The 27933-nt window shown below is 40.6% G+C and overlaps 2 protein-coding genes across 2 annotated transcripts in view; one reads left to right on the top strand and one right to left on the bottom strand.

Moving 5' to 3' along the window:
* Positions 1–3117: 3117 nt before the first annotated feature.
* Positions 3118–17157, bottom strand: kctd2 (potassium channel tetramerization domain containing 2). The gene is made up of 6 exons (XM_008301288.1): positions 16420–17157; positions 14079–14187; positions 13906–13997; positions 13669–13764; positions 12555–12680; positions 3118–8926 (listed from the first exon to the last, which is right to left on the bottom strand). The coding sequence occupies exons 1-6, from the start codon at positions 16798–16800 to the stop codon at positions 8897–8899; spliced, it is 834 nt and encodes a 277-aa protein (XP_008299510.1). The 5' UTR covers positions 16801–17157; the 3' UTR covers positions 3118–8896.
* A 1521-nt stretch (positions 17158–18678) lies between these two features.
* tubgcp2 (tubulin gamma complex component 2) overlaps positions 18679–27933 on the top strand; it is a 12852-nt gene continuing 3597 nt past the window's right edge. The window contains exons 1-15 of the mRNA XM_008301289.1: positions 18679–18764; positions 19136–19296; positions 19938–20066; positions 20615–20791; positions 20947–21106; positions 21199–21406; positions 21917–22116; positions 23157–23346; positions 23440–23585; positions 23671–23851; positions 24108–24288; positions 26064–26236; positions 27083–27211; positions 27286–27406; positions 27488–27631. Coding sequence (XP_008299511.1) covers positions 19147–19296; positions 19938–20066; positions 20615–20791; positions 20947–21106; positions 21199–21406; positions 21917–22116; positions 23157–23346; positions 23440–23585; positions 23671–23851; positions 24108–24288; positions 26064–26236; positions 27083–27211; positions 27286–27406; positions 27488–27631 — 2289 coding nt within the window. The 5' untranslated portion in view covers positions 18679–18764; positions 19136–19146. The remainder of the gene's footprint in view (positions 18765–19135; positions 19297–19937; positions 20067–20614; positions 20792–20946; positions 21107–21198; positions 21407–21916; positions 22117–23156; positions 23347–23439; positions 23586–23670; positions 23852–24107; positions 24289–26063; positions 26237–27082; positions 27212–27285; positions 27407–27487; positions 27632–27933) is intronic.

Raw genomic sequence — 27933 nt, 5'->3', positions numbered from 1 at the left:
CATGTAGGTTGTTGCTTTCCATAGTAGAGTGACACATAGTGTAAGAAAAAAAAAAAAAACATATGCACTCAGTGAACATCTGGTGAGTCAGACTAACTGACTAGACAACAGTCATGGTGAGTTTGAACGTCATCAGTCTGTAATAGTATGTGCAGGCTTTTTCTTGCCATGTAAAATATTTTGCTTGTGTTCTATTAACAAAAAAATTAAAAAAAAAAGCAGGAACCTACATCTTATTGGACAATTGGAAGGAAAGTTGTTGCCAATATTTCATGCATGGAAAAACAAAAAGCAGCCCAAGAATCAAAGTGCACAACAGTTAATGGACAAAACAGGTCCCTCTGCATACTTCTGACTATTAAGTGTGTATTTCTTTCTTCATGAGTGGAAGGAAATTAAGGCCTCAGCGTTGTGAACCTCCAGACATCCGGTTCTGCTCTTTCACCTCCTGAACTCTGCGCACACTGCTGCGCACGTCCCTTAATTGCAGCTCCACGCATCCCTTAATTGTTGCTGCTGCTGGAGGTGTCAGGAGGCAGCGAGGAGGGCGTCAGGAGAACATATCTGCTTTTATTCTCTCCCCTGATAAGTCAGAGCGATGCCGGGCAGCTGATCTCTCCTGTGGGACAGCAGCTCTGCACAACTCCTGGAATCTGCGCACCGGATCCAGCAGCACACACAGACTGGTCATTCCCAACCTGGATCATTTACTCAATTCACATTTCAGCTGCATTGACACGGACCGCTGTCTCCCCCCCTTCATGCACCCACGTGGCATCTCGTTAATATTTCCACCAACACACGCATTCACACACTCCCATCAGTCACTCACAACAACTGGATGTGTTCTACCAGGATGGCTTTCCATGATCCGCTCCTCGCATCAGTCTTAATTCCCTGACAGATCAGCGCAAACAGGCAGCGACCAGGAAGCGCGTCCAGCATCGGACACTTCCGTGAATTTGCGGACGATAAGAGGACATCTACTCGCCTCGTTTCAGCGTCGGTCGCGGCTCCGCTTCGGCCCCACAGGCGCGGTCGCTCCGTGATGACTGCCGGAGCAGCAGCTGCCGTCCGGGCCTCTGATTGCCGCGGAGCTTTAGAGGCCGCGGTGGGCGGGGACCTGGGGGTGGGATGCGGGCTGCGCAGGCCCCGGCCCCGCTGCTGCTCCACGGAGCTGCCAGACTGTGCATAATGAGCTGTAATGGTGGACACAGTGTACCATGCGTGTGAAAGGGAGCTCTATAGGCAGCACATCTACTCGAGGACAGTACTCGAGTACAATTCAGGAGTACTTGTACGCGAGTATTTCTGTTTTCTGCTGCTTTTTACTTCTTCTACGCTGCAATTCACAAGCAAATGTTGTAATTTGTACTCCACTACGTTTATTTGAAGCCTTTAATCGCTTTAGATTATTAATACATGATGGCACTCACTGTGACAGGATTTGCATTATTTCAGATTTAATCAGTTTCTGCTTTTCTGTTAGAAAACTTCACAGTTTAGATTTTTCAGCCCATGAAAAAAAAAATCACTACTTTTAAAAACAGTTTTGATTTGTTTTATTTTTCAGATTTTCCCTCTTTGTTAAAGGTAACAACTAATAAAATCACACACAAAAAAACCCCAAAACTATTACTTCACCTGTTAACCCCAAGAAAAGAGGAATAACATCTATTTGTTCAAAAATGGTAATTTCTGCTTTTACCATGTTTAATTGGAAATTTCTGCTATTTTTATTGCAGCAAAAATCTTGTTATTCTACAGATATTTGTTGGTATTTGGAAGGAAACGTATGTATATTAAGGATTTAAAATCATAAATATATCTTTGACATTTTAACGTTTTTTCCCTGTTTTGGTAAATTGTAGGTAACGCCTGGTAAAATCACAGAAAAACTATCAATCTGCATGTTAATGGTTAAATAAATAAATAAAACAAACTGCAAATCACATCCACATTTAAAAACTGAAAATATTGTACAAATGGTGCGTTATTGTTCTACAACATTTGACTATTAAACGAAATCCTTTGGACACGATTAAAAAATATCAACATTTTACAGATATTTGCCTTTATTTGAAAGAAAAGTTATGTTTATTAAGGATTACAATATAGTAGATCCTCTTTTTATCTGTTATTTTATTAATTTCCCCTGTTTGGTCAATTACAGATAATAAAAATCACAGAAAAAAAATTACATTCTGACTGTGATTAAACAAACCAAAACTTTAAATATCATCCACATATTGATTTATTTTACCAATAATAGTTTGTTCTTTCACATTGTATGACTTTAATAATTCAGTTTTACTGTATTTAGATCAGATATTGTTGCAGATGCTGTTATTGTCACATTTTTTATAAAAGTTTTTTAACATTACAGTATTGCACCATGTTTTTTAGTTTTTCCAAACACCACTCCTGTTAGAATTTCACCATTATTTTATAGTTCGCTTGCTTTTTTGTCAATTTTTGTGTGTGTGTGTTTTTTTTCTGAAGTAAAATTAAACACTGCCAGTTTAGATTCACCATATTAAAAATACACACCACACAGGAGCTCAGTGCAAAAAAAAAAGTCATTACTGAGATTTAAATCCTTTTTTTTTTTCCAGTATTACAAATCTCCACCTTTATTTTTGCTAACAGACGGATGCTCTGTCGTTCTTCAGCGCCTGTTTTTTCTGCTGGTCTTTGCTGAAGAGGAAATGTAACCTACCCTTCTCCTGAATACACCAGAAAGCTGTTTGGATTCAAGTTAGACGACATGCAGACACTCAGACAAGTACAGGGCAATATGTTGCTCAAGAATTTTCTCTGGGATTATAAAGTTCTATCTTGTTTCATATCAGTATTTAAATGTCTAATTCCTGCTGCATGGGGCTTTGTTTACCATAAATTCACCAACATGTTCTTGTTTAATGTTGCTATAATGCGTAAATAGTAGTTAACACAGAAATGACATCACCTAACTCACCAATCTAATCCTTTTTGCAAGTTCATTTGTATGATGAAATAAAACCTTTCGAAGCCCCTTGCAAATTCTTTAAAAACTTCAGCGTGTTCATTTTTCAAAATCCACAGTCAGCAGAACAAATAAAAAGTCAGTGAGCCACATTTTAAAACACAGACACATTTTATGATTAAAAACCAGACTGGGTTTTGTTAAAATTGATACATGTAAAGAAACGACATTGGTAGACAAAATTCAAAAAATATAAAATAAATAAAAGTGAAACAATCAGACAAAATGTTTCGTCAGCTTCCAAACATTTCTCCACAGTCTCCATTGACAATATTCACATTTGACATCAATACTGTTGATAAATGAACACAAAGTAAGTTAATAGGTGACATTTTCAATACGTCTAAATGAGTGTACAAGTGTGCATGTCCACAAATGCATGCAGGTGTTTACAGATTAACTGGCAAAATGATCCATGAATTTAAAAAATCTTTTTTTTTTCTCTTTTTTTTTCTTTTGTTATTTTTTTTGCGTGTTGACCTGCGGGTCGGATAAATGCTATATAAACCAAGGTTGGGGGTGGAAGGGTCTGCAATCTGACTGATTGGTTAATTTGTGGTCAAAGCTAGCTATTCTTTATCTACTGTTAAGTTAAATTGACGTGACGAAGATACAAAACCAACAAAGAAACGGAACATGTGAGTAGAGAATATGTCTAGTTGTAGACCAACTGCTCCACACAAGAAATCTACACCTACAAACCACAGAGCCATGCCGTCCCTCTGCTCCCCCACCATGCATCACATACACTTTGCACTAACACAGAGGTCAGACAAAATCCAGTACACAACATCATAATCTCTAGAACAATGCATGCTCTCATGTTTTCACGTGCCCAAACAACAGAGATATATTTTTTTGCAGATTTGTTAACATTGCACATTATTTGTAGACTAACTAGTGCAGGTGAACGTAAAAACCAATGGTCAAAAGTTCCTTTTTATCGTTTTAAAAAAAGTGGTTTTGAATCAAATATTAGGATAATCACACTGCAAAGTTCAGCTCGGTCAGTGGTTCCCAACTTTTTTGGCTTGTAATCCCTTAAAATAAAGCGACCTCCTGTCACAGGTTGCATATGTCGACTGGCTGTAACCAGTTTCAGCAAAAACTTTTTTGACTTGAAGATTTTTTTGGTTCCTGAAGAAGTAAAATTATCTGGAAATTCACAAGAAACACAACAAAGATTCTATCGCCATGTTGGCAGTGCGAGGCTGAATTAGAGATTAGCAACAGCTCACTAACATGCTTGAAGTTTGAGGGTCTATTTTGACCTTTTTAGCCATATTATTTTAGCATGTTGGCATGGTAACATCACAGTACACCGTTATTACAGTTAATAAGAACAGCCTTGCTAGCTTTAAGACCCTGTGCATTAGCACAGTCTTGCTTTGAGCTAAATGCTAACATTAGCCTGCTAACATGCTTAAATTCAGAAGACATACATTTCACTTGTTAGTTAAGCATGTTGGCATGCTAACGTTTGTTCACTAACATTAACCACAAAGTAGTAATTGAAGTCACACTGCTAACATTAGCTTGCTAATGCAGTTGAGTGTACAAAATATACATGTTCCTTGTTAACTACTAGTTTAGCATGTTAGCATGCTACTGATTATTTATTAGAACAAAACACAAAATATAGCAGACTGAAATGTGCATTAACCATTTAGGTCACTCGGCTAAAAGTCTACAGCCATGCTAGCAGTGAGAGACTGTATTTCGGAATAGCATTGCTTTGAGTTAAATTACAAAAATTACATTAGCATAGCATAAGGTCTTTTTAATGTGTTAACTTTGTTAGCTTAGCATAATAGCATGCTAACACTGATTCACTAGCAAGAAGTACAAATCATAGTTGACTATGATGTGTATTTTATCACTCATGAATTAAAATGTTTGCTTTTGGGAACAAAACAGTCCAGGGAACGTTCCTCAAGCCGTGATGTTTGCAGGACAATTGAAAAATGTTCCCTTAATGTTCACAACTTTGGGGATAGACTTGAAGCTAAATGCTAACATAGCTCAATATGCTAACATGCTGATGATTAGTTGTTATAAGGTTTACCTTGTTCATCACTTTAGCTCAGTGTGCTAACTCGGGAACATTTGTTTATTGGCACAAACCATTGACACCGGTTTAAATATTGAGTCAGACTACATCAGGTTTATCCGAAATTGCAGCCTGTGCAGTTTATTAATTGCAGTTAAATTGGAAATCTCTTCATGGTTCAGTCCTAGCTGCTAGCATGGCTGACGTGATAAAAAGCAATGATTGAAGGAAAGTCTAAAACATAGCAACTTCCTCTTTGTTTTTGCTTTTGCGCCCACCGTCAAGTTGGGAACCACTGAACAGTGCAACCAAGGTAAGATCAGACTGGGTTCACGAAGGTACAGTAAGTGCTTCAAACGTTGATTACAAACACCTAAAAAGAAAAAAAAGGGCTCATTATAGGTGGTTTTAGCATGCAACTCAAGAAACAAGAAGCGAGTTTATAGTCAAATCGATTTCCGATAACAAGTGCACTGCTGGAGTTTTACTAAGATACAAGCAGAAGAGGGACGCCTGCTTTGGCCGGCCTTCCCCCCGTCGACTGCTCCCGCTTGGTCGTGCTGTGAACACAACAAGCAGCCACCGCCAGTGTTTACAGCAGATATGGACACAATTTTGAATCTCCAGGAGTGTAAGGGATTGTGGGTGGATTTAGCTCATAAGCGATGGCACAAAGAAAGCAGCTGTCTGTAGGTATATATATATATATATATAATAAAAGAACGCGAGGGGTAATGGTTTTTGTTTGGCTTGCCTCTTACTGAAACACAAACAACAGAAACCAACCTGTATACATTATACCTCAGGTAGGTGCCTCCTGGCTTTTTTTTTAAGGTATGAGAGGCACCTTATGATAAGAGGGGAGTACAACTGTGCACAACACAGGTCAAAGGCACAACACTGGACACAGACGAAGGGAAACGACACCCAAGGTGCTTTGCAAAAAGGGCCCAGAGAACAACAAGAGAGAAAAAAAGTGCTCCTCAATGAGACGTTTGGGCGTTTTCAGCAGCACACGGTCTGCTCGTGATTAGTAGAATAAAACTGCACAAAAAACACACACTCGAGAGGAAATAATAATAATAAAAAAAAAGAAAGAACAACAACAAAGAAGAAGTCACATCAAAGTTTGAGCTCTGAGGCCTGACTGGTCAGGGATCATGACGACAGCGAAGGTACTATTTCTTTTTTTTCCCTGTTAAAACGCATTCTTTTTCTACATGCTCGGTAACTGCATCAAATATGTTCTTTGTACAAACGATGGGTTATCAAAGTGATCGACGCCGGTGATCGGTATCGGTGATATTAAAGGCTCCTCAGCTTTCAGGAGCGGTGATTAAAATGTGAACGAGATGTTTGGATTCTCCGTCTGATATGTGTCAATATGGCTCACACCTTGCATTAAGTTACTCGTATGAAAAGGCTGCATCTACACCAGCAACAACATCACAGTTAACATCATATTTCAGTGAGGTGGCTGCAACAATCAGTCAATTGACAGAAATTAAGATTTTTACTATTAATTAATAATTCTGAGTCATTTATTAAGCAGAAAGGCCAAAAAAAACACTTGTTAGTCAGATAATTTGCCACTTATTTCTGTTTTTTTATCACAGTAATCGGATTATTTGGGGTTCTGGGCTGTTGGTCAGACAAAACAAGACGTCTGAAGATGCCTTTTTTTGCTGTTTTCTCACATTTTACAGACTAAAAAGTGATTAATTGAGAATAAAATCTGTGTCAAGTGGCAGGAATAGTAAAAAAATAAGGAAGCTGGGGTGGCTGCAACTAAAATTCTGAGGCGAAAATGTACAAAAAGGTTTTGAACACGTTAATCAACGAGCATGTTCACTTTCGGTGAAGGCGTGCAAACCCTTTTTTTCCACTTTGACGATATAAAATGCACGAAAAAAGCAAATTGTCTGCACATTTACTCAAGATGGCATCTTAAAATATCTAGTTTGGTCAATTTACTACAATATAAAACAGAAAAAAACAAGAACATTTGAAGAATATTAGGAATTTCTGCTTGACAAATATGGATTAATCATCTGTCAGTGGTTTTAGCTCTTGATATAGAAGCCAGTTCAGAAAATCATCCAACTCTCATGCATATACTGGAATCAGGTGAGCATCTATGTCTGCTTCCATGTTGTTGCAGTGTTGCTAGAAGTGGCAAAAACAGCACGATCACGCGGCAACTTAATGTCAAGCACATTTCACGAGAAACATACTTCGGCCACGTTAGTACCCATCTGCTGGCACGGAAATAAAACGTCACGCAACGTCTGAAACGAAAAGGCTTCCCTCAGCAGCTCAAGAAGCTCAGGAAAAAAAACCGAGGACACTTCCCGTCTGGCAGGTTCACTTACAGTGCGTAAATCTGTGTGGTAATGCAGGCTCAGGTATCTCAGGGCTTTTAAGCGTGAGCGGTACAGTTCAGCTTGCGCCACGGTTGCTACAAGTGCTGCGAGAATGTAAGACAACACAGTCGTTTGGGCGTTAAAAGTTGAGGAGTGGCAACGAGAGGCAGCTGTGAGCGAGCAATCGGCATGAGAATAGCACACGGCCAAGGGAGAGGAGGGCGCTTCGAGGTTTTGAGGCAGCATACAGACTGGCCACGGTCCAACCCCCGCCACGCCACGCTCGTCCAGATAAATGGCAATGACAGTAGTTTTCCTTATCCCTAATTACAATTGTAAGATATGCAATAGATCAAAGTAGGATATTTAAGAGAAAACTTATTGACAATAGCTGTTTTTCTTCTTTTCTTTTTTTTTTTTTTTCTCGAGGAACACTACAGAAAAACGTGCAGCTGAAAAACTTGTGATATTTCAATCATGGACAGTAAAGCAGAGAGGCACTGCATACACAAACCCACACCGGGCTGACCGGGTGGGAAAACTGGTTATGAAAACTGATATTTGTCCTCCATCATTTAAATAGACTCACCCACCAGAATATGTAAAATATGACAACTATGATACAGAAATCAATAATTACACCATTTGCATTCAATTTTTCATATAATTTCATCATGTAGCCTATATAGATTTATATAGATTCCTCACATGCCTTGACAAAGTGTACACTAGTGTAGTTTAAGTCTTTTTTTTCTTCTTCTTCTTCTTTTTTCTTTTTTTTTTTTTGGAGTCATTTCGTTTCGTGGAAATTCTCACAGATCGAATAGAGCCAGAAAACTGGAAACAACAGGAGCGGGATGTTGAGATCGGACCGCCGTAGGGTTTGTTGTGCCACGGCCTGCGAATCTGCGGAGACGGCGGCCATCGACACTCGCTCCGTCAATAGATTCAGGTAGAGAGAGAGAGGCTCAGTCAAGTGGAGTTGTTTTCATTCCTTTATGTCCTTTGAGAGTCCTGAGGAGATTTCTGCTAAATCGACAGCCGAACTTGTAAGAGAAGGAAGGATCCTGTCTGATAAAAGTGATGGAGATGATGAATTATAGTAGCTCTGCGCTGGGCGTCCATCCGCTGGCGACGACAAGAGGCTACAATCAGCACCGTAGCCTTCGCTGCCGTGACACTGACCATCGAAAATGCTGCAATGAGGGGGAGAAAAAAAAACACTCACTTGTCACCTCTTTCAAACTGGAGGAGAAGAAATGAGACGACAAGTCGGTGTGGCGTTGCAGCACTGAAGGAGAGGAGGAGGGCGCCGGGGAGCCCTCGCTGTGGAAAGGCACACCAGAGGAGAAGGGAGCAGGAGGATGATGATGATGATGATGATGATGATGAAGGTGGAGAAAATGTTCATGTTGTAGTTGTTGATTACGCGTTGTTTAGCTCAGGATCTGGGTCTCTTCACATCCGCGAGCCTCGTTCTTGAAGGATCTGTGAAGACAGAAGGAGAGAACAGATCAGATGAGCGTTGGTCCTGCGTTACCAAACTGTTCTCAACATGCAGTACAGAATGGTCTGACTGCACCTTCACAGTATTCTGTTACAGGTGGAAAAAAAACCTCTCTTGTTTGTAATTCTTTAAATCATCTTAGCAGCAATAAACCCAAGATGTAGCTCCTGGAAATTAGAATTTTGGAATCGTTTTGGGGCTGCAGGGTGGCACAGTTGGTAGCACTGTTGCCTCGCAGCAAGAAGGTTGCCGGTTCGCGTCCCGGCTGGGGCACCGGAATCTTTCTGCGTGGAGTTTGCATGTTCTCCCCGTGCAGCGTGAGTTCTCTCCAGGTTCTTCCTCCCACAAGGTCCAAAAACATGTTGAGGTTAATTGGTGATTCTAAATTGTCCGTAGTTGTGACTGTGGGTGTGCTTGGTTGTCTGTCTCTAAGTGTAGTCCTGTGATAGACTGGTGACCTGTCCAGGGTGTCCCTGCCTTCACCTTAAGTCAGCTGGGATAGACTCCAGCCCCCCATGACCCTCGTGAGGATTAAGCTATGTATAGAAAATGGAGGGATGGATGGAATCGTTTTGGTGGGCTAATTCACCAAAAGAACCAAGCAGGGTTGCCTTACTGCACAATACAAGCCTTTATCAAAATTTGCAAGTAGGTTGCTGTTTGGAGGTTGTTTCTGTTTTCTGAAGCAAAGGAGATAAAAAAAAAAAAAGGAAACACACTGATAGGAGAAGGGGGAAAAAAAGCCACAGCGGACTTATACCCCAAGTGTACATCTGGTGAGTCAGACTAGTTGAAGGCAGAAGATCTGCTGCAGGTGTAGGTATGCTAGATTTAAGACTTTTAGAGATCTTTGCAAGGCCACAAGAAATGTTTTACTTCACATGTCTAAAATGGCAACGAGAAGCATGAAAATACTTTTTCTTAGTGTTTTTTGCATGGGCTGGCAACAGATGGAGTCGAGGACAAAGCAACACATGCTGATACGTGGCTTTCTACTGCAGGAATTCTTGGCAGGTGTTAACCCTTTAAACAGTATAGGCCGCTATACCAGGCTGGCATGATGTCTCCCGTTCAACGCTGTAGACCGCTATATCGGTCTGCGGCTTTCACTGGTATATGGTGACTTTCTATTACATTCATTTTGATTGGCTATCAGTGGGAATCCCTGTATGTGAACAAGCAATTCAGTCATGAAATAAATTATGCAAATGAAGTAAAATGACGTCGTTTGACCCCAAAAATCACCAGAAAATGGGATTTTCACCACCTCGTTTCCAAAATGTTTATAAGTGATCAAAACTAACTAACTAATGACAAGACTTTGGCTGATGTCTCAGTTTATAAGAACTGATAATTAATTGCATATATGCCTGGTAATTATGAAGTTTACCTTTACCTGTTCTTTTTCACCTGATACCAGATATGTAATGATGTGAAGTCTACTTAAGAATTTATGAGTGATTAATCAGAACCATATCTGATCATGAATTTCAAGCAAAGTTACTTAGTGTTGAAGTGTATAAGGAATACACGTTTACTTAGTGTTGAAATGATTGAGTGGTTTACAAGGGCTGTCCCAACATTTGCCCTTTTGGTCTTTTGGACCCAACAGCATTGACTAAGACATTAACTCTGAGGCCCCAAAACAAAAACAAATGATAGCTACTGGTCCAGGGGGCTGTACTACGAAGTAAGATCAACATTCCCTGGATATCTTACAGAGATTCGGCTTGACTAACCCTAACGATCGCACTCAGGATAACTGGTCCCACGACGGTGGTTATCAACTCGCTAAGTCAACACAGGTTTGTCTGATCTGAGTAAGAGCGCGTGAACGTAAAATGGGCGGAGTTATCGGCATCTGATCAATCACGACTATGGAAAAGTTTGGCTGCAGAGCGGCTCACTTTACCGCCGAGGAGCAGAATATCATCTTTACAAAATATGAAGAATAATATAAAAACATCATAGGAGCAGAAAGCAGCAGCGTTGCAGCGACCAAAGCCAGGAAGGAATGCTGACAGAAAACTGCTGACTGTGTGAATGCACAGGTTCATTAGTTTATAATAAAATATGATCACTGGTCCATCATGAAGGCACGTAATCAGACAATAAGCACATCTGAGGATTCCTTTAAACTGATTTGTTGATTAATGTATATACTTGTGGCATATCTGACATTTTTTTAACTTTCAGCTGCGGTGTAAAAAGGACGTGGGAACAAATTAAGAACAAACAGAAACAGAATTCAAAGCGGTGCAGATTATTAAAGTATCCTACAAATACAAGCTTTAATGCTAAAGTCAGTTTACTGTTGTGGGGTGATATTGGTATGTAAAAAAAATAGGAAATAGCTTTGATATTGCCTGGAGCCAACAGGAAAAAAATGAATGAAGGAAGACAGGAGCTCATAGAGATCCTGGTCAGGGTGCCCTGTTTTGCCGTTCCTGAAAAACCCTCACACTCCTCAGTGATCCCTCACAATTCATTCTCCGATGTGTAGCAGGTCTTCTATAAATGCTGGTGATGCCATTTTGTTGAGAACTGCTTCGCTTTCTGCTCTTTCTGAAGTTTTACGGGAGAGAACTGATTTTCACAGAAGGTGTTACTATACCCAGTGATCTCAAGCTCGAACATAACCTGATCCGTAGCAGGTTATGTTCGAGCTTGAACCTGCTGCGGATCAGGTTAGCCGTTCAGCGTAAGTTACCATGGTGATGTACCACGGTAAGAAGTGAACCACCATCGCAGGACCGAAAACCCAGGATTTAACCTCAAGTTACCTCGCTAACCCAAATCCTGCTTCGTAGTACAGGCCCCATGTAGCAAACAGAACTATGTATGGAGAATTCTACGTTGTTCTTGGTGTTGTTAAAAAGGAGAACACTGGTACTCGACAAAAACACTGAGACGGTAGAGAAATGGCGATTGTTGTCCTCTCCAAGTTTAACCAATCAGCGTTTGTCAACTCTGAATTTAGCCAATTAACGTCAAGACCTACACAGTAGTTTTCAGGGCTGCACAGAACTCTGGAGAAAATATTTTTGTCTGCTTGCCCTGAAAGAAGTTCTACAGGGACAGTTCCTGTGGTCGGAACATGCAAAAGGATTTAGGCCGCCCTCTAACAGACTAAAAGATACTGCAGTGGAAAGGGTTACACAAAAAAAGTGAGTCGAAAGGAATATATTGATAAGGGGGGCAGTGATGGTAGTTGTAGCATTCTTTGTTTTATTTCAGAAGATATATGCTGCTTTTATTGAGATCTTTGGGGGTACAAGACTGAAATCAGATCTCAGGTCCAGAATCTGAACAATGGACAGAACCAAAAAAACAAAACATGCACGATCCACAGAAACAGTGTCTGGTTAGTGAGTTCACAACCTACTATCATCCTGTGGCCCCCCTGAAAGCTAGGAACCATTGTTCTGGTGAGTGTTTGGAGCAGCAGGAGGCGTATGTGCAAACCACAGTGTGTGTTGATGGTGTCCAGTGTTGCTCTTTGTGGCACAGAGGAATAAAAGATAAACCGTGAGCAGCTGGTTTTGGTCTTTCCGTGGGATCGGCTGACGATGAGAACAACGGCTTTTAAAGGATAAGATGTCGACTCACCTTGGCCTTCTCGGTGGGCTCGATGACGATGCCGTTGGTGGAGTTGTTGAGCTCCCGGGAAACTACACATAGAAACTCTGCCTGGTCCTCGTTGCCGTAGTTATACGAGGAGCCGATGCTGATGAGCTGAGGATAGAAGACAGAAAAAGAGAAAAGACGCTGAAAATCTGAACAACCTCTACCTGCGCATCGTTGGTAACGCGCTACTTATGCAATTTCCTAAGTTCTCAATGACTAACAGCAGCTGGTGGCTTTAAAATTGTCTGATATTTCCAGATTTTACATTTTCATAATACAAAACACTTTTTCGATCCCTTACTTTGACAAACTACACAAACTTATAAGAATAACAAAAATGTCTCCCATCATTTTCAGAAATCTTGCACACTGTGTGAACCTTTTGCGACCACAACAGTTGTGTATACTGCATGCATACGTTGCCATTTTTAGATCTTGGCTTTCCTATTTTATCGCATGTCTCACCTGTTGTCACTATGATGTTTGCACCTTTTACCAGGCACATGTCCGACACTCTGCTAGTCTTTGTGCATTTACATTCATATTTAGTCCATGTTTTAACTTCTCCATCGTTTATCGACCTGTGCTAGATGTTTGCCGGATGTTGTCTGACTGTTTGGCTGAGCAGTTCGGCTCTCATCATATATAAAGACACCTAAAGAGTCTGTAACAGACAATTTATGTTTGGTCCATGTGTGAAGGCCGATAAATGGGTAGCGACTACGCTCGTGGTTCTGTTCATTCTACAATAGGTACACGTCAATCCGCGGTGTGGACATTTCTTTTTAACGATTTATGGCATTAAAACCGTGTCATACTGCACAGACGTCCTTTTTGAGCTCTCTGTACTTCTAGCCATGGTCTTGCTGCTTCCATAGAGGTGCAGGACTTTATATTACTCTGAAAACTGAGCCCACAGTGAGCAAAAATGTGGTAGAAGAAAGAAACACCCAGAAACTGTTGAGGATTAAACTATTTGGTCCTGAGTCTTTTCTCACTCAGGCATAAAAACCTCAAAATCTGGGTCCACACAGCAGCTAAAACATAAACTAAAACATGACTAAATTTGAAAAAAAACAGAGCTGCTTTTCTGCACCTGCTCAAACTTCCAGCCGTCCGACATGGTTGAGACCATCTGTGTGAGTTCCTCCTCTTGGCACTGTAGTACTCGGTACACGTGCTTCACAGGGCCCTGAGGGACACCGACAAAAACAGCATCAATAATCTGCATGCAAGCACACATTTGGTTTGAACAAAAACAAAAAAAGCGATTCTGGTTGTAGTTGCACGAGAAGAAAGTCTGGTTATGTTCCCATCGCTCTGCCTCACGTACCTGAGATGTGCGGTTCTCGTTGTCCCGTATCCTCTCCTTCACCAGCCGTACCAGAGACGCGATGTTGTAGAACTCGGCTTCCTCGAGAACACCTGAAACACAAACGAATGGTTAAGACGTCACCGTTTGGTTTCTGACGGCTGCAGCTCGGCATCACGTTTTGCAGCTTTTACCTTCTTCGGCCAGATTCTTATCCATGATCAGCTTTCCATGCCGAAGGTAGTTCAGGATGGGGCCGAAGTATGTGGGGTCCCTGTCGATCAGGTAGGCGCCTGTCTCGTCCTGGAAGAACACAACGGCGGTTAGCGTCTGAAAACACGCTGCACAAACTATAACACTGGGAAGAGGAATATCATATCAGTTATGTAAAGAAGTGTGACTTCTCTACCACCAAAACCCAGACATTAGACCCTGACAGATGCACTGACTGGAGCTACATAATCAGCCGACTTCACCTTTTTTTAAAACACATGGGTACCTGCATATATTCCAACTAAGATACGATACGTTTGAGCTCATTTGGTGGATAAATTATGTATCTCAGCAGCTCTGAAATAGAACACAAGTCTGCATTATTTTTCTGAATTTACTGTCACTTCTCAGAAAATATCAATTACTGTCTTCTACATGAACATTTTATTTTGTTCATGTGTTATTTTATATTCCAACTCACCTAGAATCAGAGCTTATATGATCTACTTGTCCAATATTACAGATTCTGAATCGATGACATGAGGAGAAATTTCAGTGAAAACATCTTTAACAGTTCCTGAGATATTGTTGTCTTGTAATGTCGAACAAACCTGCTGAAAGTGGGTCAACAGGCAATTTTCAAAAAACGTATTTTCTGAAAATTATTTGATATAGCAAGCTAAAACTTCACAATTATCTTTGCAAAAATTTCATATTTTATGCTATAAAAAATGTCAAGAAAATCAGAGCACAAATTTTTATGATTTCAGATTAAAGGACCCCAACTTAAACAAATCATGCTGCAACTTTTTTCTTGCAAAAAGAAATCCGGCACAGTTCTCATTTTCCATGTAACGTCTGATAGAACATACTTTACTCTGGTTTAAGGGTTCTTAGACACACAGAGCTTTTAAAACTCTGTTTACAAGACAATGATTTATTGACACGAAGGCTCCACGTGTGCAGAGCAAACTGAGGGATTAACAGGAGAGAAACACTGAAAAGAACGATTTGTTGGCAAAAAGAAACACCATGTGAGTTGTGTGGAAATGTTTTAGATACAGAAAGGATGAAGTTGAACAAAACAGGTGCTGTGTCAGCACTGTTTTCCAACACAGCCAACTTGTTTGACCATTTAAATCTACCAGTGCAGACTGAGACAGTAAGATAAAGGCTCCAAAGTGCTTTTTTTTAGATGTATTTATTTTCTAAACAGATGTGCTCCCCTCTGTTATCACCTCAATTATTCTAGAGCGAAGCGATGAAATTAATAGTTTCAGGAGCAAAGCTGCACCAGTTTCATAACCAGCACTGGTACCCTGCATGTTACATTCTAAAACACAGACCATGTTTGGGCTCAACAGAACCAACGCAACAGTTCACATCAATCTGTTTGAGTTAAGACGACTTCTAATGAAATCCTGCTCAATCAAAAAGCTACACAGAGTAAGGTGAGTTCGATTTCCCCCTTAAATTAAAGGTATTTCTCATTACTCACTGTTTAAAGCAGCTTTTCATAAATTTTTAAAGGATTTTTTCTGGAACGATGAACTCTCTCCATGTGGTGAACGTATTGTTTCATATAGCAAATATGAATAAATAATAAAACACATTGTTAAGTGCTCTGAGCACCACTCAGGTAGGAAGTGTAAGTGCTGACCATTTACCATTTAAAGGTGAGCGTGTCTTTCCCATCTGGACCCCTCGGTTCTGGTATAACCGACCCGAGGACATAAAGCTCGCAGGATCGCAGAGTCTCTTAAATTTGTTTCTAAAATCAGTTTTAGTGGACTAGCTTTTTATCTCGTCTCTGTTGCTCCCTTTTATTCAGCTTTCATTTCTATCAACTGTTTCTATGAATCTGTTTGAACGGGTATTTAGTATTTTTTTATATATTATCTATATTTCTCCACTTGATGCTTCTCTTTTTGTTTGTGTTGTATTATTAACATCTTTCTGATGATTCCTGAGGACTGTTTTTTCTTGGCTCTGTCTGTCAAACCACTTTGTTATTACAGATAAGAATAAAGTTATTATTATATTGCAATATATGTTGCAGAAACGTTAAATATTGCATGGTGCTGCCCTGCTCTTGAAGTAAACCTTGCATAATGCATGTTTGTGTCTCTGCATGTCACAGCTTGTAGCAGAACAGAGCAGGAACATTATGGAGATGATTTATTTATTATTTCACTTTTTATTGTTCAGCTTTCTGCAGAACATTTTGTACCGTGTTAACAGTCTATCTGCATGTTTGTTTGTTTGTTTTTATTTCCGGTTCTGCTCGTGGACGTGTTTGGGTTTTCTGACAGAAGAACTCACTTTGTCCGAGTCCAGGTCCGGGTCCTCCTGACACAGCCTGAACAGGAAGGACTTGGGGTCTCGACATAACGTCTGTTTGGTCGTGATGAAGTAGGTCCCGCCGACGTTCAGCCGGACCCAGCGGGAGCCCGGCTTGTCCACCGGTTCGGACGGGGAGCTCGGGTTGCTCTTCACCGGGAAGCCGAACACCGACCGGGCTCCACCGCCGCCGCCGCCACCGCCGCTGGTGCTCGACACCCCGCCGGGACTGAGCTGGCTGCTCCGCGGAGGAACCATGAGAGTGGGCGACGCCAGGCGCACCGAGCCCCGGACCGAGTCGCGGTGCTCGGGCTGCTCTATGGTGCCAGTACCGCTCGGTTCCACTACATGCAGTTCAGCCATGTTTTCGTCTCCTGTCTAGAAAAACACACTCGCGGCTAGCTAACGACACACTGCGGGGAAACGGGCTCTCGGAGCGACTTGTAAACAGCGACGGGATTTCTGTCCGACTCGGCGGCTCATCAGGGCGTTGCTGCCCGCAGTTCACCGCCCGCTCCGCCGACACCGAGGATTAACACGCCGATGTGACTACGGAAGGCTGGACGTCGTTCGCAGCATCGCGTTTAACCGTCTCTGCTGAAGATAAATCGGTCATTCTTTCTGTTCAAACGTTCATCAGAGAAACGCAGTGCTTCCGGGTTGTAACGTGATTACTGTTTACTACCGCTGTGTCACCGCCTTTCAAAATAAAAGCAGCTCCAGTTTCACAGCCTCCAACCAGCCCTTTTTTTTTTTTAAATTTTTTAAAATTTTTTTGTTATTTTAACTTTTTAATCACAATTAGAATCAGAAACACTTTATTGATCCCTGAGAGGAAATTTCTTAAGCTACCGTTGCTCCCATTTAAGTAAGAAACAGTAACAAAAAAAATAAAAAATAAAATAAAATAAATATATATATATCCATAAGAACAATATGTGAACGAACATACAAACGTAAGTGTAAAATATGACCTGAAAATACAAACATGAGTATAAAAACATGTCCTAAAATGTAAACATAAGCAGACAGTATAAGCAAACTGTAAAATGGGTTTTTCCTAAGAAAACAAGTGTAATATACCGTGTAATAAGTTTCACAGAGGCAATAAATTATTATTCATATTATGAACAGTAACTTCAGTATTAATATAATAGATAGTAGTCATTAAATAGTATTTAATGAAATCATGCAAATTTTTACCTTCACACTAATTTCATGCTAAATGTGTAACTTGACAAAAATAAATAAATAAAAAACTATAAAATATTGAACTCTAGTGCATTTTGTATATTTAAAAAGTTTTTGTACAATATTCTTTTTTTGTACATAAGATAATTACTCCCGTAGCGTGGAGATTTGCTGTGTTACAGCAGCAAACATTTAGGAAATGTTGTACAAAAAATTAAAAATAAACCAAATATACATAAGCAGTAGATTAAAGAAATAACAGTATTGCACATGTCAGTGGTATTGCACAGATTCTTTTATAAACAGAAATACTCAGAAAAGTATTAATATTAATACTAATATTGAAGATATTATATTAGATTGCACAGATTATATGTAAGTAGAAAAATAGATATTGCATAGGGATTTTAAAAATACAGAATAGCCATCATTCACAGAATGTGTCAATATTATAACAAGAGAAGTATGACAGTTTTTTAGTGTGAGGTACATATACAGGTATGAATGCAACATGATTATTTTTCTGCTCAGTCTGTGCAATATCAGTATTTTTCTACATACAGAATAGACCTGTACAATATCATTACTTTTCACATTCAGTGGGATCTATGCAATATCTGAAAGAATCTGTACAGTATCAACTGCACTAATGTGTATTATCCTGTTTATTTATTTTGAGTGATGGCCATCTATTTTTTTGCACTATCCCATTGTAAATTTCCCCACTGTGGGACTAACAAAGGCGGATTTTATCTTAATGACAAATAAAATAAATAAAATTGAACAAATACAATGAATACGATAAATAAAGTCAATTAAAGTTAGACAAAACAAGAAAAAATGAATAAAAATATAAACATGATATGAAAATTTTTTTAAATTCCTTCATTCCGATGGCCTCTTCATGATGAAACTCTAGAAATTCAGACATTTTTAAGTAACAACAGCTTGGTGACAAACAATCAGCAGTGTTGTCATTCAGTAGCTGCAGGACGCAGTTCGGCCTTTAGGGGGCGGAGCGGCGCTAAAAGCTGCACAGATTAAATCCGTAGAAGAAGAAGGATTTGACTGTTGTTCGGCGCCTTAGTTACCTTCTCTGCTGAACGCTGCTGAATTGCTCATAACGCCACTGACAGGTAAAGTGTTGACTCCGAATTTTAGTTACACCTGAAATAGGGCGTAAAATTACTGAGCTACGTTGTTATATGCATTTATGTATGTATTATTACATGTTTGGTTTGCTAGCTCCTAGTTAGCATCCTCATCTTGAAGGCTAGTTAGCCAGCTAGCATTAGATATCTGTTAGCTTCGCATCACTACCAAGAGAGAAGAAGTCACTAAATTATAGCCTTTATATTACTGCCTTATAATCAGTGCATGTGCCACCTAAGCTATGGATCATATTTGTCGTTAAGAGTTTTAATATTTATGTTCTCTGTAACGGGGCAAAGCTGTCCTCCTCCTCCTTCTCTCTCCTTCAAAACAAACCGTGCTGTCTTCCTCCCAGCTGCCTGAGCCATGAGTGAGTTTAGGATCCACCACGACGTGAACGAGCTGCTCAGCCTGCTTCATGTGCGGGGAGGTGATGGAGCAGAGGGCTACATAGACTTACTGCAGAAGCACAGGACCCCATATGTCACCACTACAGTCTCTGCTCACAGCGCCAAGGTGGGTGATGCTACACACAGGAATATCTTGATACAGCTTCCAAGTCGTGGCATTGACAAAACTGACCATAACGTCCCCCTAGTATTAAGAGTCCTCCTGTGAGAATGGTATCTGTTGAAGGAAGAGTGACCATGTATTGGACTTGAAACACCTGAATTGTAGTGGCAAATGCTCTCAAACGAAATGCCCAGTTTGTGCTTTGTCCTCAGATTTATTACACACATTGATTCAGCTCATTATTTATGGATCCACTGTAGCCTTGCTGACTCACCAGATGTAGGCTGTGGGTAAAAGCCTGCTATCGGTCACTGATTTTATATGGCTTTGTCCTTCCCTTCAGCTATCTGCATGGTACTACTTTTAAAATCCACTTCACTTTTTGATGGATTTTAGTCACAGAGCTTGCATCCGTGCTCACAAATTTCATTCAACAGTTCCATGACAGTAACATGTATAAATAAGGGAGTCAATTCTAACTCGCAAATAATTAATTTAAAAGCTGTTTGCATTGATGGCATCATTGACTTGTGTCCCATCCTTTGAATATATATGAGCCAAAAGGCATGAAAAGGCTTGAATGAATTTATAGGAGGAAGTTACTGTGGATGTTGTTTTCATATCAGCTGTTCTTTCATTTTTAGGTGAAACTAGCAGAGTTCTCTAAAACACCTGAGGATTTCTTAAGGAAATATGAAGAGCTCAAATCCAAAAATGTTCGCAACCTTGACCCTTTGGTGTATCTGCTCTCCAAACTCTGCGAGGATAAAGAGGTAATGCATAATTTACACACTGCTTTTTATATGTTTTTGTATGTTGTTAGTTAGTAATCAGAATATTGATAAATTTAAAAACTCCTCTCCTGGAAACAGCACAACAAGCCTTCCAAAGTGGTAAATGACAATGACTTAACACATTTTCTAGTATGAATATCTAGCCACTATAAAAACTATCCAGCGTTAAAATAAGTTTTTAAAACAAGGCTTAGAGTTAAGTCTGTGTTGATGATGCCTGAACAGCAATGCTAGAAACTAGAGTATTGAGTTTAGGAGGAACAGTATTATATAGGTTCCTAAAAACTCAGTTTACTTAAAGCATTTTATCATACAGTACACAAACTACTGCATCTTAAAATGATGCTAAATCAAAAAATATTTGTCTTATAATTCAGCTCAGTTTAGCAGAAATTACTGCAAATGGCTGCTTCATTTTGTTAAGCAGATTCCAGACAACCAAGACATGTATTCATTTACGTCTCCTGGTTGAAAACATGATACATTTTTAGATCTAAAATCACATCTTTGTGACGATGTTTTCACAGATGCTCCAGTTTCTGCAGCAGAATGCCAAAGAGAGGTCGGAGTCATCGGCGAACACAACCTCAACCACCACCACCAGTTACACTCTGCCTCAAACCAGCACCAAGATTTCTATGCAGGAGCTGGACGAGCTGCGAAAGAAGCTCGGCAACGTGACAGCGAGCTCCAACGCTCCTCTGGTGAGCATTACTTACTCAGATGTGGTAGAGCTGAAGGTTAGGTTGGCCCACAAAGGATGGATCATGATAGACTTTTCAGCTATATTGCCCAGCCCTAGCTTAGCATCTGATGCTGCTCATAGTTCATCAGTGTCTCTTTGTGAATTTTCCTGCAGCCTGCTGAAGTCACACGGAAGATGCTGAGAGACAAACACAACAAGAAGAACCCGACGCAGCCGAACCCCGTGTTCCCTAACTGGGTGTACGACCGTCCTGCGCTGCTCGGAGACTTCATCACCAGCCCGACTCCTCCAGGAGATTCAGCTGTGGCCGTTGGTACGCCTGTAGACTTTCACCTTCACCTCGTCTACATGTACCAAAGATTATCAAATTCATTAAAAGGCTGCATTGATATTGTCTGTGGTCAGGTACGTTGCCCCTGGGGACTCAGGAACAAGCTCTAGTGGAGGATCTGCTGTTTGTCCTGATCGGAGTTGATGGACGAGACATCACCGCTCAGCCTGTCCTGGGAAGGCAGAACCGCTCCTTCATCGTTGATTCAACACTCGACATGTCTATCAAAGAGCTGGTTAACAGAATATTACCAGTCGCGTCGTATTACTCCACTATAACACGGTAGGAGGAGTAGCAAGATCAAGATGTCTCCAGGTTGAAAACAGAAACTTTTAAAGGTGTTTAAAAAATCTGACATTTAATTTTTCTTAAAACTATATTTCAGTTTGCTGTAGGTAGTAATGTTGCTTATAACCTGTATTTGTATGTGATTTTCTTAAATACTGACATGAAAATCTCCTTTACTGTTGTTCCAGGTCTCTGATGTTATGTGAAGTTTTGTATAAATTAAATGTATGTAGTAGAAGTTGGATCCTTCCATCCAGTTTCTGCTTCTCATCCAGATCAAGATCATGTTCAGTGATTATTTAATGATATTAGTTGGAATTACTGTGATACAGAGCCTGGATGGAGCGACAAAAATGTAACATAAATGCCAATTAATTCATGTAGTTATTGTACTTTCGATATTTATAGGTCACATCATCCCCTTTGGATATTGCTCATATTTGGGTCAGCACAATCCTGGAACAGGTTTTTAAATCGCATTGCTTTGTGGTGTTTGTCCACCAGGTTCATTGAGGAGAAGTCGTCCTTCGAGTACGGTCAGGTGAACCACGCCCTGACGGCGGCCATGAGGACCCTGATGAAGGAGTACTTGATCTTGGTCACTCAGCTGGAGCACCTCCAGCGGCAGGGCCTGCTGTCCCTGCAGAAGCTCTGGTTCTACATCCAGCCCACCATGAGGACCATGGACATACTGGCATCCATCGGTAAGAGTCTCAACGTGAGCTGTGTGGCCGCTGTCTTATGTAGCCAGGTCGTGTGTCTCCTGCTGTCTGCTTCTGTAAAGAGTCAAGAAAATAAAGACCTGGGTGGACGACATTGATCAGACATTTTTTTTAAACAATTGCATATATGACGGCGTACTTTTGTTATTGGTGCTTGAAATAATACTTAAAAACAAGCTGTAAGTGCATCAATGTTGTTCCTCACAATTAACCAAATTTAACTCTGGATGATTTTTTGACTCCGACTCATTCTTCCTCACTGTGGGCTTATTTTTCACTGCAATATAAAGTCCTGCACATCTGTAGAAGATCTAAGCTAGAAGTAGAGAGAACTCAAAAACAAATGGATTTCTTTGATTATTTATTTCAGTATTTAAAAACTTGGTGGCTGTAGATACTTTAGATATTTTACTACTGATGTTTTTAATTTGTTTCCCATCTGTAAACACAGCCTGCAGTTCAGCTGATTTTTTTTTTCTTTAGCCTTGAGTTTGTTTAATTATTTATTACATTACTTTTGAGTTAATCTCATTAGAATACACTGAATGTTTTTGGAATTTGTCTGTTTTCACAAACATGCTAAGAATCTATATGTAATTCAGCAGGACCTTGTATCTCTCACAAGATGAAGCGTTTCTTTCTTTTGTCAACCAGTTGCATTTATTCCAATTTTAATTAAGATGGACACAGGAGGCATTTATATTCTGCATGTTATTCATCTTATTAAAGGATTAGGTATATTTATTCTCTGAAGACTATTGAGATAGAGCAGGTTTGACCTGCACAGCCTTTTCAAATACAGCTCCACTTACTCATTTTAACCACTGGAGGGCGATGTGACCCAGTTTTATAGAGATTACAACAACAGAAAACTGGGCTCTGCTAAACATACACATGACTGTACACCTGTAAAACATCTGCTGTTTATCCCTCAACATTCCTAAAGTACAGATGCAGTTCCACTGATCACACGATTAGGCTGCTGGTGCGTGAACTTAAATAATGTTTTTTTTCTGTCTCAGCTTCCTCAGTAGATAAAGGAGAGTGTATGGGCGGCTCGACACTAAGCCTCCTCCACGATCGAACCTTCAACTACACCGGAGACAGCCAGGCTCAGGAACTCTGCCTCTACCTCACCAAGGCAGCCAGCGTCCCTTACTTTGAAATACTGGAGAAATGGATCTACAGAGGCATCATCAAGGATCCATACAGGTTCAGCTGCGCTCAGAATATTCACTCAGAATGATCAACGGTTTAAACTATTGTCCTAAAGCTCATCTGTGTCCTTATTTTGTGTCCACACAGTGAGTTCATGGTGGAGGAGCACGAGCTGCAGAAGGAGAAGATTCAAGAGGACTATAACGACAAGTACTGGGACCAGAGATACACCATCGTACAGCATCGGATTCCCTCCTTCCTACAGAAAATGGCAGACAAAATATTAAGTACAGGTAAAAACAAGCAAGAAAAACACAAACACATGAAACATTTTAAGGAGAGTTTTTAAATAGTGTGTTTAAATGTGTTATTGTGCAGGGAAATACCTGAATGTGGTGCGGGAGTGCGGCCGAGATGTGACGTGTCCCGACGCCAAGGAGGTTCTGTACACGCTGAAGGAAAGAGCCTACGTGGAGCAGATAGAGAAAGCCTACAACTATGCCAGCAAGGTGCTCCTGGACTTCCTCATGGAGGAGAAGGAGCTGGTTTCACGTCTGAGGTGAATGGTTATTGGTTTTTAGTTTGTTTTGGGGAAACAAAACGGGGAGAGGATGAGATGCTGTATGTCCTGGATGGCACGTTTAATGTTTCTTTGCCTTTTTATAATAATAACAACAATGTGAGGTTTGAAGCTCTTTTTAGGACTAAAAATACTTCACCTAACTAAACTAAATTTAAAAAAACTCATGACTGATGGTCTTTATTTTTTTCTCTGTAACGACTAAACACCATGTGTCTTTGCTGTCCTGCGTTAGATCCATCAAGCACTACTTTTTGATGGACAAAGGAGATTTCTTTGTGCACTTCATGGACCTGACGGAGGAGGAGCTGAAGAAGCCGGTGGACGACATCGTTCCTCCCAGACTCGAAGCTCTGCTGGAGCTGGCTCTGAGGATGAGCACGGCCAACACAGACCCCTTCAAAGACGACCTGAAGGTGGGTGCTGCTTCCCGCTTCCACAGTGTGCCCAACGTCTGCACCGTCTGACTATTCATTCCAGTACAAGATAGAGTTCCACTGATTTTGTGTCTTTTTCTATCCCACATGGAAAACACATTCATTTCCTGCATAGCATTATTAAAGAGATGCGTCCAAAGTTTCTATTACATTCACAATAATTATTTATTTTGGGCCATTAAATACACATTTCATACATTTCTAGATGGTATCTTGTTTAATATGTGCAGTTGATTTATCTTCTTCCTGCGCATTATTGAGCGTCAATAAGCTTATTTGACTGGTGAGAACAGAGCAAGTGTGATGCCTCAACCCACATGTGACAGATTATATCAATAGTTTGCACCTTTATTTCAGCAAAGTCCAATTATTTTTCATCTTTGTCAGAATTTTATACAAATGTCAGATGAGCATTGCGTTTGTGTTGCAAAAACCTGCTTTTATCTTCTTTTCAGCTTCATTTGTTGACTCGATCTTTTGGGTTTGCTGGCACAAAATGTGCCAGAGTTGAGACGGAACGGATTAAATACACACATATGAAAGATGTTAAACCTGCTAGCAGACGTAGTTGTTGGCATTAAAGCTGTATTTATGTGAGTGGCTCCATTACAGCAAAGAGGAGTCATTTTCTGGAGTTCAGACAGACAAATTCAAACAACAATGTGAAACTAATTAAGCCCTTTAGTAAAAATCTGTTCTGTTACTACCAGGACTGTAACAGCACACAAAAGTCACAGTTCTCTAACGTTTTATCGCAAAAGGAATGCTTTGTAAAGAGGGAGTATCAGATCCCAACCTCTTGAATTCTGGAGGTAATTCTAACTTCTTGCTCTAGTTAAACTTTATAGCCTGTGCTTACTTGACAAGGCGGAGATGCCATTACCATCCATCCATCCATCCATTATCTATACACCGCTTAATCCTCACTAGGGTCGCGGGGGAGCTGGAGCCTAACCCAGCCGACTTAGGGCGGAGGCAGGGGATGTTATTACCTTAAAGTTAAAAACAAACAAACAAAAAAAAACTATTACAGGTTATTATTACAAACAGGTTTCAATGAATTAATGTTACTTTTATTCAAAGGATAGTGAAAGTTGTTAGATATTGGTGTTAGAAAAATAACAGTCTGAAAATCAGTGTTTTTCTGTTTTGCATTAAGATTATTGTTTATCTCCCCTATAGGTCCTTATTCGCTATTTATCATTAGACTTGTTTGTAAAGCCTGACAGAAGTCTCAGTGATTTTTACAATCATAACATCAGCAGAGATGGTAAATGGCACTTATATAGCGCTTTTATCCAAAGCGCTATATAAGTGCCAAAAGCGCTTTACAATGTTTCTCATTCATCCATTCACACACACATTCACACACCAATGGTGACAGAGATGCCATGCAAGGTGCTGCCTTCCATTGGGAGCAGCTTCGGGTTCAGCGTCTTGCCCAAGGACACTTTGACTGTGGAGGGGCCGGGGATCGAACTGCCAACCGTACGATCAGAGGACAACCTGCTCTACCACCTGAGCCACAACCGTCAGAGATGACTGAACACACGACGACACTCCAAAATACAGAAGTAATCTTGAGAAACACAACGAGAAGAGAAAAGAAAAAAATTCAGCAGCACTTCAGTCCTGCATCACGTCGTCTAGTGATCCAGTAACATGAAGCCCAGCAGCTGCCTTGACTCACACACTGATCTCATCGTTCATGAGTCACGCTGCTTTACATTTTCTACTGTCTCTTCTCTCCACAGATCGACTTGATGCCTCATGACGTCATCACCCAGCTGCTGCGAGTCCTCGCCATCGAAACCAAACAAGAGAAGGCCATCATCAATGCCGACTCGACTGACGCGGCCCTCAGCGGACTGGAGGCCTTCTCCTTCGACTACATCGTCAAATGGCCGCTGTCGCTCATCATCAACAGGTTCAGCAGATCTTATCTGAAATGTTTAGTTTTTATCATCCAGTTTCAAAAACCAAGATGGCAGCAGACTTGAAGTTTTAAAACTGTAGTCTACAAACCAGTGGGTGGCTGCGACCATCTTTTATAGGAAGTCTATGATGAACGGGGGAAAAAGAAAAAAGACAATACGCACATGTAATAAGTGCTTAATCCTAAATCTAGAATAGAAAAGAAAGCAGCAAACCAGAAAAAAAGAAACGTACAAAGACATGTTTCAGTTGCTGCTGTTGAGGTTCTTGCTAAACATGGCAGCCTCACTGTGCTGCAGAAGATAATAAAATTAGTGCAGCTTGAAGATGTAGTGATGATAGTGATCACACTGTTAATAACAGTGAAATTCAATTAGCTCATATTCATTCCTCTGCTGTATTACAGTGGATTACAAACCACAAATAATTAGCAGAATTTCTCTACTTTCTGATGCATAAATCTTTTAATTGAGGTCACAAATGTGTCGTGTAATTTAACAAAACCAGCTTAATGTTTTCTTAAAAACAGCTGGGCACTATTTTATTTATTTATTTTTTATTAACTATTCCAGAAACTGGAGGATGTAGTGCATCTTTGAGGGAATATTTAGATCGCTGACTAATAAACATTTGGTGCTGGGGAGTGTTTCCAGCAGCAGGATCATGTATGTGGGACTGAGTCACAGTAAACACCTGTATGTGCTGACAGTAGCGAAGGAGCAAAGAGGAATGAGGGTTTTGATTCGCAAATTTAAAGGAACTTGTTGGAAATACGAAAGCATGAAAATGATCAGACTTGTACGATTAAGACGCTGCAACGTTTGTCTCCATCATCCAGAAAAGCGCTGACGAGGTACCAGATGTTATTCCGACACATGTTCTACTGCAAACACGTCGAGCGGCTGCTGTGCAACGTGTGGATCAGCAACAAGGACTTCAAGGAGTACTCCTTACACTTGGCCAAATGGTGAGCCGGCGTATGACGTGAACATCCGTGACAATCTCAGCTTTCCAAATGTCCTCACACTCTGTTGCGCGCAGGTTTGCGGCGGCGTTCGCCCTCCGACAGCGGATGCTCAACTTTGTGCAGAACATCCAGTACTACATGATGTTTGAGGTGATGGAGCCCACCTGGCACATCATGGAGAACAACCTGAAGACAGTGAGTGAATAAACCTTCACAGAGCTTTACAGAAGGAGACACACGCAGGTTTTAAAATGTGTCTTTGTTCTCCTTCATCAGGCCTCAAACATCGACGACGTGCTCTGCCATCACACGAGCTTCCTGGACAACTGCCTGAAGGACTGCATGCTGACCAACCCCGAGCTCCTGCGGATCTTCTCCAAACTCATGTCCGTCTGCGTCATGTTCACAAACTGCATGCAGGTTTGTTCACGTTAAGAAATAACAAGCGGCTGTCTCTGCGCCTGCACTCCTGATGTGGAGTTGATGGTGTTTTATCAAATTGAAATCCTTCTGAAGCTCTTATCAAGCTCAGCTTTCATCCAGGTCGGCTAATTAAGAAGATATAGTGCAGCAAAGGAGGACTTGTACGCAAAACAGACTTGGATTTTATATACTTCTTTCACTTTTAAATGTTTAAAACGTTTCATTCCAAGTTGGACTTTCCTCACTGCAGAATGAGTTTAACATTTATGTGGATTATTAAGATGCATCTTTTTAACACT

This window comes from Stegastes partitus, unplaced genomic scaffold, assembly GCF_000690725.1.
Source record: "Stegastes partitus isolate 25-593 unplaced genomic scaffold, Stegastes_partitus-1.0.2 Scaffold1655, whole genome shotgun sequence".
Lineage (NCBI taxonomy): Eukaryota > Metazoa > Chordata > Actinopteri > Pomacentridae > Stegastes > Stegastes partitus.
This window is presented reverse-complemented; position numbering and strand designations above follow the sequence as displayed.